This window comes from Octopus sinensis, linkage group LG3 (genome assembly GCF_006345805.1).
Source record: "Octopus sinensis linkage group LG3, ASM634580v1, whole genome shotgun sequence".
NCBI lineage: Eukaryota > Metazoa > Mollusca > Cephalopoda > Octopoda > Octopodidae > Octopus > Octopus sinensis.
In genome coordinates this window covers 24,130,308-24,146,999 of record NC_042999.1, presented here as the reverse complement: position 1 = coordinate 24,146,999, position 16,692 = coordinate 24,130,308, and the positions used below count along the sequence as shown (strand labels likewise).

Sequence of the window (16,692 nt, the reverse complement as noted above, 5' to 3'; positions counted from 1 at the left end):
GTGCCAGGCAATGGGATTGAACCCGAAATCATGTGGTTTAGAAACAAGCTTCTTACCCCACTAAGACATTTTATTTTACAAATGTATACCTTTCTTATTTCTTTATTGCCCACAATAGAGGGGACAAACAAGGACAGACAAAGGGATTAAGTTGATTACATCGACCCCAGTCGATTTTATCGATTCCGAAAGGATGAAAGGCAAAGTCGACCTTAGCGGAATTTGAACTCAGAACGTAACGGCAGACGGAATGCTCTAAGCATTTCGCCCCGCGTGCTAACGTTTCTACCAGCTCGCCGTATGTATACTTTTCTACTCATCACTATGTAAATCTTCCTACATACAGATGCAAAGACTCGCACGAACACAGAGAACTTCGAACACCCTCACACACAAATACATGTATTTCATCTCCTTACTCTTACCATCACCCACCAAAATCATCTTCCATACAATTTCAGTGCCTTTTTCAGCCTCTGTCTTCCACCTTTGTCCTTTGTCCAAGGATAAATATTCTTCAACCGCCCACAACACTAAAATCTCAACTCCACTATACCTACCCACCTTACCTACCCATCTTCCTTCCTTACTTACTTCCTTTTCTCCTTCCTTCCATCTTACCAACCTATGCCTACCTACCTACCAACCTACCTACCGACCAACCGACCTGCCTGTCCGCAAGTCTATGCACCTACGTAAGTACATTATACATTTGTTTTTAACTCGCCTCACATTCACTTCTCCACCCCACAAAATTAGCCAATTATGTTTCACCAACGCTCTGTCTATCTCTCTTCCTTCCCTCCTCTCTCTCTCTCCCACACCTGCATTCATGTATATATGTCCATAGGTATATATAAGTAGTTAGAAGACATTCGGTCCAGGCAGCGGACGGCACCCATCAACCGGACCTCCAACAAAGCCGAACTATGAAGACATTTCACTTGTTTGGTCTCATTGGTGAGTTTCTAACAACACACAGTAAACTTGCCATCATTTTGCATTTAGAATTTCCCCACATTTAACTTTCAATATCTTGACTAACACTGCATTTGCTTTTGGTTTAGATCTTATTATTGTTGTAGCTGTTGTTGATTTGAAGAACAGAATATGATTGTTAATATGTCTGGCTTTCATATGTTTCAACTAATGAATTTTCTTTCCGTTTTCATCGTTAGGCTATTTTTCTCTTTTTGGAAATGGTTCCTAATCAGCTTTTCTGTTTAATATTTCACCGATCAACTAAAATCTAATAATTTTTCAATTGTATATCTAATCTCAGTGCATTACAAGCCATCTATAAAACAACATATCCAACGATACTGAACTACACTTAATATTTTTCAGCGATTTAGTGTGTATTATGAATGATGTTCCTTTATTATATGTCCCTAAATCTGACGACATAATCACTTCAGACTTATATTATATAAAACAATGAACTTATATAAAAGCAAATGAAATCTCAGTATCCCTTACATTCTTCGTGACATTGAAAAATTAACTGTCGTTTTACTTAGATTTTTAAGTATTCTATACTTTACATGTCTAGGAGTTGCCCAGAGTGTAATATAATTGTTCGTTCGTATAATGAGGCGGCAACAAAACGGCTTTGAATTGTCAGAAGGTGGATTCAGATAAAACCAATTTTATTCCATCTTTTAGAATTCACAGGCAGTATACAGCCGTAACAGGAAATTAATTATGACACACACTGCCATTAAGTGACATTCTTTTCTGATGTGTGTGTGTGTGTGTGTGGTGTGTGTGTGTGTGTGAGTGTACGTCGGTTTGTTTTATTTGGCTCAATAATTCAGAAAAAAACAAACTTTAAAAGAGAGACTGCGTGGTTATACTTTTACATTAAAATAGACGGTAGGTAAAATATTTCACCATCAAATCAAAATATTAAGATAGGTAATGTGTAATTGCGGTGCTAATACTACGTTCTTGCCAGTCTTAACTTTTATCTTCAGCCATATTGATGCAAAACTTAATATATTTACATCTTCCTCCACTTCTTCGTCATTATCATTATCAGGTTCGGTGTTAGACCTGGTCGGATTTACGTGGGTAGAGGGTCTTACCCGTAACGTTAGGTATCCACAACCTTTCAGCAGTGTTTGAAGTGCTTAGAACCCTCCAGATAATCTTTGTTGTCCCTAAGAGACAAACCTTCTGTAGGAGCTCTACCGGGCATTCTATTTCAATCTCCTTCAGCCGTTTGTCTATATCCTGGCTTACTGTTCCTAACACACCTATTATTATAGCACGACCTTTATTGTTCGCATGCTCCAAATTTTTCGTATTTCAAATTTTAAGGGATTATATTTTTTTTGCTTTTCGTTCTTTTTATTGTGATCATGGAATCAAAAAGGTATGCTGGTCGATGAGTAAGCAACTTCGATCCATAATTGTTTATTATTATTATTATTATTATTATTATTATTATTATTATTATTATTATTTCAGTGATGGCCGCCATCATTTCTCAGTTATATACAGAAGTTGGTAAGTAAATCCTGCTCTGTTTCTTGCGGATAATTTTAGCCATACATACATACATACGTACATACATACACACACACACACACACACACACACACACACACACACACACACACACACACACACAACATATATATATGTATGTACATACGAAATCTACTCAAAAGGCTTTAGTTGGCCCGGGGCTATACTGGAAGACACCTGCCCAAGGCTATACGAGAAGACTGAACCCGGAGCCATGTGGTTGGGAAGTAAGCTTCTTACCACACAGTTACACCTGCACCTATATATACTTAACTAGTTTCACATTTGTTGATTTTCAAAAGTGTGTGTTAAAAATGCATCATTTCTGGTCGTGTATATATTCTCTTCTGATGACGCTATGAGCCTACTAGTATCTGGTAAGCGGAACTTTAAACTGCCAGATGCTTGCAAATAATATATAATATGCCTAATGTATAACCATGTAGTTCCGGCTCAGTCGCACAGTGTGGCACCTTGAACAAGTGAGTTCTAATGTCGCCTTCTGAGATGATTTAGTAGATAAACTGTAAGAAGCTCGTCATATAAATATATATACGTGTGTGTGCGAATCTGCATGTGTGTGTGTGTCTATGATAGTCCCCCACCACCGCTTGATATCCAGTGCTGGTGTATTTGCATCCATGTGTATTTACTTAGAATAAGTACAAGACAGCAAAAAACTAAGTACTGGCATCGATTCATTCGACTAAACTTGCTTCAACAATTAAAAGATAAAAGCTATGTATATATATATATATATATATATATATATATTATATATATATATATATACATATATATGTATATATATATATATATGCATATATATATATGTGTGTTTGTGTGTGTGTCTGTCTGTCTCTATCTATCTATTTATCTATATATCTATATATGTGTGAAAAAATCAATAACAAATATAAATAGAAGAAAAGCCGACATGATCAACAAAAAGAGACCAGACCCAGATACATACCGAACGAGAGCGGATCCAATGAAAGAGAGCAAAAAGGCGATATATAACAATATTTTCCATTGATCTTTTTAGACGGAAAATACCTCGGATGTTACCAAGATAAAGTTAGCCCAAGGTTAATGAATTTCGTGCGACATTATGTAGAAAGTGTAACACAGTGTCTCAGAATTTGCCACTCGCATAATTTTAAGTATGCTGGACTACAAGTAAGTATTTCTACATTTAGTTAGATTATTTTGTTGCTTGCTTTTCTTTCTTAAAACGTGTTGTGAATGTATGACATATTATAGATAGTGATGTCCATACTAACTATTGTACCTAGTTTATTGCACCTATCTTATGTCACATACGCACTCATTCATATATATTCATCGACATTCTTCTTCTTCTTCTTCTTCTTCTTCTTCTTCTTCTTCTTCTTCTTCTTCTTCTTCATTATTATTATTATTATTATTATTATTATTATTATTATTATTATTATATTATTATATTATTATTATTGAGTGAGAGAGCAGTATATGCCATCAAAGTGACACTGGGGTAAAATATACGAAGCCCAGTATACCCATAATGACTACCTGTCTGATAAGAATACACCAGGCACAAGCATCACAACCATACGTGCGCGACATGGTGATCCCATATCAAGATTACCAGCGCATGACCTTGCAGGTGGGGCCCAGTTAGATTTTTCTTCTGGTCGAGTAGCCCATCCCGCTCAAAAGTTCCCTGAATAAGGATTGTTTAAGGATGTTGAACGAACCACCCATGTTTCCGAAGGTGAATTATCCAAACCTCTAAGAATTCCTTTCAGCACACGGCTATGATGCTCCCCCACTACTTCTGCTCGTGATCAGAGATGCACATATCGTCAGCCACTAAGGGACATGCCCAACTGGTTACGGTCAAACAACTGACAAGCAAATCTGTGGTATTGAGCAGAATATTTGCTGTAGCCCATCTTTTATACCAAGACAAAACAATGTACATGATAACACTTCCAATCAGTTAAGATCAGAAGCGACGAGAGCCACTGCCTGATACTGCATCAGGGCATTATTATTATTATTATTATTATTATTATTATTATTATTATTACTTTTTTTTTCTTCTTTCAAATTTCCTTCCATTTCTTGCCGAGTGTCTTCCCGACTCCTAGGGCAAAGAAACTCATAGTATACATTGGTTGGCCATTAAACTAAACTCAATAATTCGTTCATTTTTATTTTTAAGTCAAATTAAAATACATGGGTAGTAATAGTTCTCACATCGACAATGCTCTTCTCAATACGTGTGATGTACCAGTTAAGACAATCTTATGCACTTCTTGCAGGGATGGTAAGCCAGGGGTCATTCTCATATAATTTTCGGTTCCCTTCTTGATCATTCCTAGTGCTCCTACGATCACTGGTATTGTAACCGCCTTGAGATGCCACATTTTCTCAATTTCAATGGGTATTATTATTATTATTATTATTTTATTATTATTATTATTATTATTATTATTATTATTATTATTATTATTATTATTATTATTATTATTAGTCGGTGAGCTGACAGAATCGTTAGCACCTCGCAAAAGATGGTTAGCGGCATTTCGTCCATTCTTACTTTCGAAGTACAAATTCCGCCGAGGTCGACTTTGTCTTTCATCCTTTCGGGATGAAACCTAATGTCCTCTTCAAAATAGATTTTATGGTAAAATTTGTGTCGACTTTCAATATTAATTCTCCGTCAACTACTCTCGTTATTCTTAAACATGCTTTGGAATAATAACCTTAATATTGAAACTACGGGGTTTATATTTCTTATTTCTTTACTACCCACAAGGGGTTAAACACAGAGGGGACAAGCAAGGACAGACAAACGGATGAAGTCGATTATATCGACCCTAGTGCCTAACTGGTACTTATTTAATCGACCCCGAAAGGACGAAAGCAGAGTTTGACCTCGTCGGAATTTGAACTCAGAACGTAACGACAGACGAAATACCTATTTCTTTACTACCCACAAGGGACTAAACAGAGGGGAGAAACAAGGACAGACAAACGGATTAAGTCGATTACATCGACCCTAGTGCCTAACTGGTACTTATTTAATCGACCCCGAAAGGACGAAAGCAGAGTTTGACCTCGTCGGAATTTGAACTCAGAACGTAGCGGCAGACGAAATACTGCTAAGCATTTCGCCCGGCGTGGTAACGATTCTGCCAGCTCGCCGCCTTGCCGGGGTTTATATTTCTGTTTATATTAAATACAATCTTAAACACGAATGAATAAAATGAAAACAAGTATTCTTCAATCTACATTTTCACACTCATTCTACTGTAAATATTTATGGCTAACATTTTACAGTATGGCACAAAATGTTTTTGCGGAAATCGATACGATACATATGGAAAATCAATGGGTTGCTACAGGAAATGCAAAAGCGGCGAATTGTGTGGCGGATACTTGGCAAGTTCAGTGTATACCTCTGGTAAGTAGAATAATATATGATTATTAATATATCGTTAACAAAAATATCTATAATGATTTTAGTTAAAACTCAAGATAAATTTTCAAAGACAAGCAAAATATTTGAGTGAAAGTTCTTTCCTAAATTGGTTTATGTTTGTATATGCCAGTGTTTAAAAGACGCTCAGATTGTGTCTCTTTAAGCGAAATGTCAGCCGCTGATTACAGGTAAATAAAATCTATATCGAAGACCTAAATATGTTCTAGGCCTCCATGATCGACTAAATACCATCAAGGTGGTGACAGCATGTCCGATGTCCGGTGGCTGAAACAGCTAAAGAATATAGATTTGATGGTCTTCATTAGATCAATGGGATTCCTGTTCTAGGGCCGGTATGATCGACTAAAAGCATTGAGGGTTGTGACCCAGAAGGCCCGAAATCCTGTTACTGAAAGTAGTCAAAGAATATACATCTGCGTGTCATATAAATTGAATGAACTTCAAATTTTACTGACAAAGCATAATAGAAAGAAGGCGAGGTTAAAAATCCATACTAAAATTTATACAGCATTTACTCGTGTACAACTCGCATCTGCGTATAAGTCGCAGCCCTAATTTAGTGTAAAGTCTTGGAACATACGTTTTACCTTCATATTCAAATTTGAGATTTTCTTTGCCCCGTTTATAAGTGACACTCAGTTTTTTAACTGAAAGCAAGTATAAAATGGTGCAAATTACACACGATTACATAGGGTAAGTGCCACATAGTTACCACTGCTTCTAAAATGATTCAAACCATTTCATATTTAATATTCTAATTCTAAATATTTTTTCACACACAAACAAGCGGTATTGTAAATGCACACACTTATACAAGCGTAAATGCACACACCTATACAACATATTCATATAAACATGTATAGAGTATATTATACACGTACTCATTCTAAAAATATATCAGAAGTTCATGGACACATATTTTATAATTTGTTTTCTATATTTCAGAACCACCTAAAGAAAGTGATTATTTTCAATGGTCTTGATATGGTGATGTATATAAATCGTCTGCTAAGAAAACACAATTAGTTGCTATTTTTTTTTCTATTATGTGCACTTAGTCGCAGGTAATTTATGGAAACAGAATACTTAAAGAGGAAGAAAGCCTACAGAGTTTAAATCTATATTTTACTAAAGAATATTATGTTGGGGCTTTTTGTTAGTCATGTGCCTTCACACGTTAAGGCGGTTTTGCTCAGTGGCTAGAGCGGCGGGCTCACAATCACGAGGTGGTGAGTTTGATTACCAGACCGGGCAGGGTGTTGTGTTCTTGAGCAAGATACTTTATTTCACGCTGATCCAGTTTACTCAGCTGTAGAAATGAGTTGCGACGTCACGGGTGCCAAGCTTTATCGGCCTTTGCCTGGCCCTTGGACAACATCGGTGGTGTGGAGAGAGGAGGCTGGTATGCATGAGCGACTACTGGTCTTCCAAAAATGACCTTTGCCGGAATTGTTCCTCAGAGGAGGATATGCTAGGTTCAATTCCATGGTCATTTATGACCGAAGGGACTATTTACCCTTTGTTAGTGCTTTTGTTAACCCCTGGTCAGATCTTATCGACCGGATTTATGACCAAACGTTTTCCGACCAGGATCGTCCTGTCATTTTAGAAGTACATTCTACGATGTATCTATTTTCTTTTCTAAACTGGTTGAGTTTGATTTGAAGGAAATATTAGTTGTGATTTCTAGCAAAGAAAGTTGCCAGATAAGTATCCCTAGCAGTGATCACCTGTAATTTTTCTGAAACTTATGTAATTAGTTTGGTAAGGACGAAAGACAAAACCGAATAGGTACAAAGGAACCGGATCACTTTGGCATAACGAACATATAATCAAAAGCACAAAAGCATTGATGCAACAAGGAACCCGCTTATGAAATTCCTGGTGTAGTGTACCTCGAATTACATTATACAACGCTGTCTGTTGAAGATTGTAGAATTTGGTATAAAGAAGATTTAGTCATTATTTTTAGTGGGGCGAACGATCACATAAGGATCACACGTTGGCTCCACGATCTGACTCCACAATGTATCTACACGGTGTATAAATGGTAGTCCTACTGCATATCTTCAGTCAAAGGTTATTCATTAATACAAAGCAATAAAAACTTAGTCCCAGACCGAAATAAGTTCTAGGGTCGGCATGATCAATTTATCCATTGACACAACACGCGCCAAGTCTGATAACAGAAAGCAACTAAGGAATAAGTATCGGATGGTTTTGTTTAGACTGAAATGGGCCTCAGTACACTTCTTCTCAATCATATCCAACTCACAACGTTTTGCCAGACCCTAAGCTATGGTTGACGATACTTGCAAAACGTGCCGGTATTACTTGATAGTTAAACCACTTATTTATATAAATGCACTCAGTATATTCAGAAGCAGGAATAGATTTATCGAAAATTTCACCATGTATGCACTTTACTCACAATGCAAATAAATTTGATATTATCATATATCTAATTGTATCACGCATTTTACTTTCACTTTCATTATATATATATATACACACACACTTGCATTTTATTCCACTGTGATTATTTCGCACTTGCAATCAATAGTTTGAATATGTTGTATCGAAACTCTTGCAAACTGCACATTAATTTGAATACCGTACAATTGCAAAGTATTGTTTGCACATAAGAATCACTATGCACGGCACACTTCAAAATTTGTTTAATTTTCCTCCACTCTCTCTCCCTCTTGCTTGAAATCATTTGCACATTGTCACTATTTCTCTCTGATTATCGTTTCACATGTTTTCAATGAATTTGATGCCTCAAATACTCATTCCGCTTCCTTTGTCAGAATGATATCTAGTTTTAACATACTCCTGAAAACTACACACACACACACACACTCTCTCTCTCCCTCTGTATATATATATATATATATGTACACACGCAATAAGCTAATATGTAATGACCATTGTTTATACTGTCCTATATTTTTGAGACGATGAATTCTGTACATTATTTACATTATTTACATTGGACGGATATGTGTCCTCATCTTGTTGTTACGTTTCGGCTGATTTACTCTCCAGCCTTCATCAGGTGTCATGGTAGAATTTTGAACCCAACCCTGGGTTCTCATTCCTTAGGTATTTTTTGCTGGTGTTATTATTATTATCATTATCATTGTTGTTGTTGTTGTTGTCGTTGTTGTTATCATCATTTATTCTAGGCAACCTTGAATGAATAATATTTATAGGGATATTTGAAAAGTTTTCGCATACAGTAAAAAAAACTATATTTCAGCATAAATAAATATATATTTGAAAAAACATTTGTGCTATTAGCTTGATAATGATTTTTTAAGCAAATTAGTCAATGAAAATCACCTTCGGCTTCGATGACTGCTTCAATGCGGGACTGAAACCGCTGGCATGCTGACATTGTATGGTCTTTATTCATTTTGAATATCACCTGGATAATAGCGGCCTTCAGTGTAGCTATGGTATTATGAGGATTACAATTAGTCTCCCTTTCAACAGCGCTCCACAAGTAGCAGTCCATGGGGTTCAAATCTGACGAGTTTGGGGAGCACATATTGGGTGTTACATAATCGTAAAGATTGTCTGACAACCATTCTTGGGTAACTTGGGCTTTGTGAGAAGGTGCTGAGTCTTACAGAAATACGTATGGCCTTCCGTTGCATACTTCATCAATCCAGGGCTTGATAACAGTTTCCAGTACCTCAATGTATCTAGCAGCATTAATTTCTAAGACCCTGTTGAAAAAAGTGGGGAGGCATCACATGACCTTCGCTACTCACCACTCCTAAAACCATCACAGTTGCTGGAAATTTTGTGTGCATCTCTCTGAGTGCTTCAGAAGGATCTGCACATAACCACTTGTCATTACTTCTGTTAAACTTTTGACCCTGGTCCAAGTTTTTTTCGTCAGAGAAAAACCAAAGCATGTCTTATTCTTGAGGGTTTTTCATGTTGTTAAGTACCCCTTTCGAACGGATGAGACAGTTTTCCTGTGCCTTTCAAGACACGTATTGGCCTTTCCTAATTACATAGGACTTGTATCAAATGTCACGATGTACCAAAGTTCTGATAGTCCACTCTGACACCGAATTTCATTAGCAATGGACCTCATTGATCCTCTGGGATTTTCATTGATAATGTCTTGAACATGTTACATAAATTCCAATGGTCTTTTAGTATCTGAGCGCTGTGAATGATTATTTTTCTCTTTGATAAAGGTGAAACATTACCATCACATGCTTCCAGTTCCAACTGAACTTTGTGTAGAAAAGATCTTGCAATATTTAGAAAGTTGCTAATTTCTAAATCACTGTGGTTTGCATGTATAGCAACTATGACTACATGTCTTTTCACTTCTTGAGTTAGCATATCTTAAATGGGTTATCTGAACAAATATAATGGATACTTTAAATAATTTGATGGTGTAATGAACTAAAGACGAAATGTCCCCAAATACCTCTCGCACCCTGTGTATAATATATATATATATATATATATAATATATAATATATATGTGTGTGTGTGTGTGTGTGTGTGTGTGTGGTGTTTGTGTGTGTGTGGTGTGTGTGTTGTGTGTGTGTGTGCCATGCGTGTGCGTGTGCGTGTGTGTGTGTGTTGCAGAAGAATATCCATTGCAATTTCTCTTCTTTTTACAAGACCAACTTTTAATCTCTGTTGACATTCGAATCTCTGGGTCTTCTTACCGATACTTTTAGGGAGTCTGCTCCTTAAAACTGAATAACCTCATATCTTCTCTACTCAACCACTCAAGAGACACAAAATTTCTCTTTCATTATCATTACCGCCCACCCACGAAAAAACACCAAACTCAGAACTGAGATCTGCATTTTCAGAACATTAACCTGATGAATTTCCCTTTAATGCAGGAGTCGATTCTTAATCATATAAATCAAATGGTAACGGTACCACCATGATCAAAATCGGAATGGGCTGCGAAGGCCTTGTAAACTAACCCTTACTCCAGTCCAAGCACGTAATATATATATATATATATATATATATATACATATATTAATCGAAGTGAACAGTATTTTATATCCATTATGGCCGATCTTACCACTCGGACGTAAGTTTTGTAAGAGGAATAGAGAAGCCTAACTTCTCCCGCAGAGATGTGAGAGTCAGATCTCACCTTCCGAAAACATGGACAGTTTCGAAACATTGTTTACAAAATGTAAATTTAGCACCCGGACGTAAGTTTTGTAAGTGGAATAGAGAGACCTACCTTCTCCCACAGAGATGTGAGTCAGATCTCTCCTTTCGAAAACATTAACAGTTTCGAAACATTGTTTAGAAAATAATAGCTGATCGTTTGCGAAGGAGCGTGTCTACAGCAAACACGTAGGTCTTTTGCTCTGGTAACCTCTGCTCTCTTCTATGTTCACGCACCACCAGCTATATATCGCTATGAGTAGAGCAACAGATTCAGCTAATTTGGAAATTAGTGGTGGAGAAATGGAGAATATCGTTTATATTGTATATATATATATTATATATATATATATATATATATATATATATATATATATATATATATTATATATATATATATATATATATATATAGATAGATAGATAGATAGATAGATAGATAGATAGATAGATAGATAGATAGATAGATAGATATTGGATAGTGACAAATATGTTTTGTGTGCACAAATATACGCATTCAGTTCAATGTATTATTTTATTATTCCAGGTTGTATAAACGCTGTTGCTGACGTGGTATTTGCGTTGGATGAATCTGGCAGTGTGACAAGCTCAAACTTCTTCATTGTGAAACAATTCGTAAAAGACCTCATCCACGCCTTCCCAGTTTCCTATACCGGTGTTCACATTGGCATAATTACATTCAGTTCGAAAGTGAAAAATGAATTCAATTTGAACACGTACTACACTTACGGAGAATTATTCAAAGCCATTGATCAGATCGAGTACAACGAAGGCGCCACATATACGAATAAGGCTCTGGATTTTATACGATTGCATTCATTGACTCCTGAAGCGGGAGACAGGAAAAATGTTCCAAATATAGTTATTGTTATCACGGACGGGAAGTCATCCCGTTCCGATGACACAAAACAAGCAGCAGAATTATTAAAGTCAACCGGAGCTGTAATCTTTGCTATAGGCGTTGGAAAGGAGATATCAAATGAGGAACTTCTTAGAATATCTTCTGATGAAAATAACAAAAATGTGTTCACTGTAATGAATTTCTCGGCATTAAAAAGTATTGAAAAGAATTTAATTGTGAAAGCGTGCGATGGTGAGAACATTTGTGAAATCCTATTCTTCTTTAATACAACTGCAACTAAATTTAGTAAAATATTAATCGTTGTAGATTTTGTTTCGGAAGAATCAGAAAAGGGCATATGTTTAGGCAAGGAGTGAAAAGGGCAGCAAGCTTTAAGGGTGACTTTGTAACCTGTGTAGGAGTGGCTGTGTGGTAAGTAGCTTGCTTACGAACCACATGGTTCCGGGTTCAGTCCCACTGCCTGGCACCTTGGGCAAGTGTTTTCTACTATAGCCTTGGGCCGACCAAAGCCTTGTGAGTGGATTTGGTAGACGGAAACTGAAAGAAGCCTGTCATATATATATATATACATATATATATATATATATATATGTATGTATGTATGTATGTATGTATGTATGTAAGTATGTATGTATGTAAGTATGTGTGTATGTATGTATGTATGTGTGTATGTATGTATGTAGGTAGGTAGATATATGTGTGTGTGTATATGTTTGTGTGTCTGTGTTTGATTCCCCCCAACATCGCTTGACAACCGATGCTGGTGTGTTTACGTCCCCCGTAACTTAGCGGTTCGGCGAAAGAGACCGATAGAATAAGTACTAGGCTTACAAAGAATAAGTCCTGGAGTCGATTTGCTCGACTAAAGGCGGTGCTCCAGCATGGCCGCAGTCAAATGACTGAAACAAGTAAAAGAATAAAGAGTAACTAGCGACGACGAGGGTTCCATTTGATACGATCAACGGAACAACCTGCCCGTGAAATTAACGTGCATGTGGCTGAGCACTCCACCGCCACGTGTACCCTTAATGTACAGGGAGATTCAGCGTGATATAGAGTGTGACAAGACTGGCCCTTTGAAATACACCTGCTACTCATTTTTGCCAGCTGAGAGAACTGGAGCAACGTGAAATAAAGTGTCCTGCTCAAGGACACAATGCGTTGCCGGGAATTGAAATCACGACCTTACGATCGTGAACCGAATACCCTTAATCACTAACAGACGTGCTTTCATTGTAACCTATGTAACGGAATGTCGACCTCGAAATTACCTGTGCATTCATCAACTTTTTCGTGGGGAAGACACTCAATATAACAATGCCCGAATGTATCAGTTTCTCAATAAATACTGATTCCAAATTTGGGCACAGGGCCAGCAATTTGATTATATCGACCCCAGGTCTCAACTGGCACTTATTTTTATCGTCCCCAAAGGATGAAAGTTAAAATCGACCTCGGCGGAATTTGAACTCAAAACGTAAAGAAGGACGAACTGCCTGTAAGCATTTTACCCGGCGTGTTACAGATTCTGCCAGCTCACCGCCTTAGTTTCTGAATATATCATATAATAGAATCAACGCTTAGCTCGTAGGAGTTTTTTTCACTCCTTTATATTATAATCCGATGATCCGTGTTAAGGATCTTTGCTGTTCTACACATTGGTTGATAAAATATATTCTGTTGAAATTCAGTTTCACTTATTGTAGTGAAATGTATGTTGACAAAATGTATACCGTAAGATAACATGACGTATATCTGGAGCAGGTGTCTTTAGTGTAGGCTTGGATCGGCCTAAGCCTCGGGAGTGAATTTAGGCAAACGAAAATCGTAGAAGTCCGCAGGACGGACTATACCTGTAATTCTAAGGTCCAGTGTCACCATGGTATTTCAACTTTAGGTTAAGGATACACGTACCTAGTGGAATTTTCAGTCACAATACAAGTATTCAATTAAAAGGTCGTCCAGTTGATTGAAAAAGTAGAGGTTCATATATCGAAATCTGTAGAAGAGCTCATCGCATATATATATAAACGCACAAACACACACACACACACACACAAACACTTGCGCTCGCGCACGCCCACTTATATATGCATATATATATATATATTTATGTATGTATATATATATGTATATATATATGTATATGTATTAATCTTTCCATATATATATTTATATATACATACATACATATATGTATTTGCTCATATATACTTACATGCATGTATATGTAATATATATATGTATGTATATATATAATTGTAACATATTGCATATACATCCATACTTATATAGATATAAAGATATAGATATAGATATATAATTTACTTATTAAAATGATCGCTGCGTATCGTTTTCTTTAATTATAGATAAAAGAAAGTAACGAAAACCGTTGAAATATCGTCTTGTTTGAAAATAAAATTACTTTACATTTCTTTAGTAAAATATTTTCATTTCCCGATTATTCAGTTTTTAATAGATTTTACTATTACGTCTGCCTTCAGATATCGAACCATGCGCTCGTAAACCCTGTAAAAATGAAGGAACATGTTCAAAGAATGGCACAAATTTTGTTTGTACGTGTAAATTTGGATATACAGGCCGTGACTGTTCAATCGGTGAGTTATATTACGTATTCTGCTACTTCGGTTCTGTTTATTTTTTTATTATTTACGCGCCCTTTTCAAGCCTAGCCATGCTCATGGACCCGGTTTCCCGGTCTCCATGGCGTATGTGTTCCCCCCAACTGGACGGGACGCCAGTCCATCGCAGAGTTACTCAAGAAACAGGAAGAAAGAGTGAGAGAAAGTTGGGGCGAAAGAGTACAACAGAAGCCGCCATCACCCCCTACCGGAGCCTCGTGGTATTTTCACTCAATAGATACACACAACGCCCGGTCAGGGAATCGAAACCGCGATCTTCCGACCGCGAGTTCGCTGCCCTAACCACTGGGCCATTGCACTTCCATTCGGTTCTGTTTATTACACAATTATTATTGTCGTCAATAATTAAAGAGAATAAAGAACAATAAAATTCTTTACGCTATAAATCACGATTGGAAACTACACCTATCAAGGTGTATGAGTTTGTCATCATAGTACGAACGGAAACAGTCAAATAGCAATGTCCACAAGAAAAATTGATACTTTTACAGTGTACTCTTTTATTTGTTTCAGTCATTTGACTGTGGCCATGCTGGAGCACCGCCTTTACTCGAGTACATCGACCCCAGGACTTATTATTTGTAAGCTGGTGTGTTTACGTCCCCGTAACTTAGCGGTTCGGCAAAAGAGTCCGATAGAATAAGTACTAGGCTTACAAAGATAAGTCCTGGGGTCGATTTGCTCGACTAAAAGCGGTGCTTCAGCATGGCCACAGTTAAATGACTGAAACAAGTAAAAGAGTAATAGGATGAGGATGAAAGCTTCTGCACCAATGGGATTCTAAGCATTGCAACACCTACAGAAGAAATGTGTGGACTGCAAGGGCCATTATGTTGCAAAATAAGCCTCATTTTGTCACATTCCATGAGAGTGTCTTGGTCAGTCAGCCCTTGTAGTGTAAAGCGTTAGGCAAGTAATATTAAGAAATGATAAACGAATAGGATTTACCCTATCACTTGCCTTAGCAAACAATTGTTTCTGTTATATTTAAGCGTGTTTGTGCAACGTTCTATGGCTTCTTCAGAGCTATAGATATTCAAAATTAATATGAAACATATTCGGAAATCAAATTTTGTTTTATAAAACCCCCCTTTTTCCATGCTATTGATATTAATTGGCAATTAACAGAGACTATTAAAAATTAATCGAAATTATTATTCTTCAGCGGATCCTTGTACGAGTAGGCCTTGCCAAAATGGAGGATTCTGTGCAAAACGTGGTACAAGTTATCTCTGCTTTTGTCCAGCAGGCTTCAGAGGAAGACATTGTTCTATAGGTAAGGAAGTCAGTCTAGTTTTATACAAATCGTCTCACATTTTGCTACACTGTTTGATAACTGTGAAAAGCATGACTTAGGAAATCCTATAAGTTTATTGAAAGCAAATACTCAAAAAGCGGAAATAGTTATTGTTATATCGCATGTTCCAATGACCTCTACTCAACTCCCGACGTCTAGACTTCTCCCTCTATTTCTATGTATTGAGCTAGCCTACTTCATCGTCTGGAGGCGTCCAAACAACAGTTATTTTGAAAGATATGTAAGGAATAAAGAATCAAAATCCAGATCTTTGGCAATGTCAATATACTACTATCTTTTTCTCATAATATCGTTTCATATTTTAGCACAAAGCCAGCTATTCTGGGAGGATGGAACAAGTTAATTACATCAGTACTGATTTGTATTTTATTTTATCGACCCCAAAAGTATTTCAAGTCAGAACGTAATAAGCAGAAGAAATGCTGCTAAGCATTTTGTCTGATACACAAGCGATTTTGCGCACTTGCTCCCTTTGTGTTCGCGTCATATCAGATGGAATGTAAACTAAGAACTGTTGGTGCACACATCTAAACTATCTCAAATGACTAATCTTTGCAATGTCTTACACATTTTCACTGTGCCACTAATTGTTTGGATGTCAGTTAATTTCGTTCTTTATATATGTATGTATGTAT

General features: G+C 36.8%; 1 protein-coding gene across 1 annotated transcript in view; it reads left to right on the top strand.

The window, feature by feature from the left end:
• Positions 1-869: 869 nt before the first annotated feature.
• The window catches only part of LOC115209196 (neurogenic locus notch homolog protein 1), a 109,250-nt gene continuing 93,427 nt past the window's right edge, over positions 870-16,692 (top strand). The window contains 8 exon segments of the mRNA XM_036501643.1: positions 870-960; positions 2,473-2,511; positions 3,578-3,711; positions 5,860-5,983; positions 6,968-6,982; positions 11,741-12,307; positions 14,581-14,694; positions 15,905-16,015. Coding sequence (XP_036357536.1) covers positions 930-960; positions 2,473-2,511; positions 3,578-3,711; positions 5,860-5,983; positions 6,968-6,982; positions 11,741-12,307; positions 14,581-14,694; positions 15,905-16,015 — 1,135 coding nt within the window. The 5' untranslated portion in view covers positions 870-929.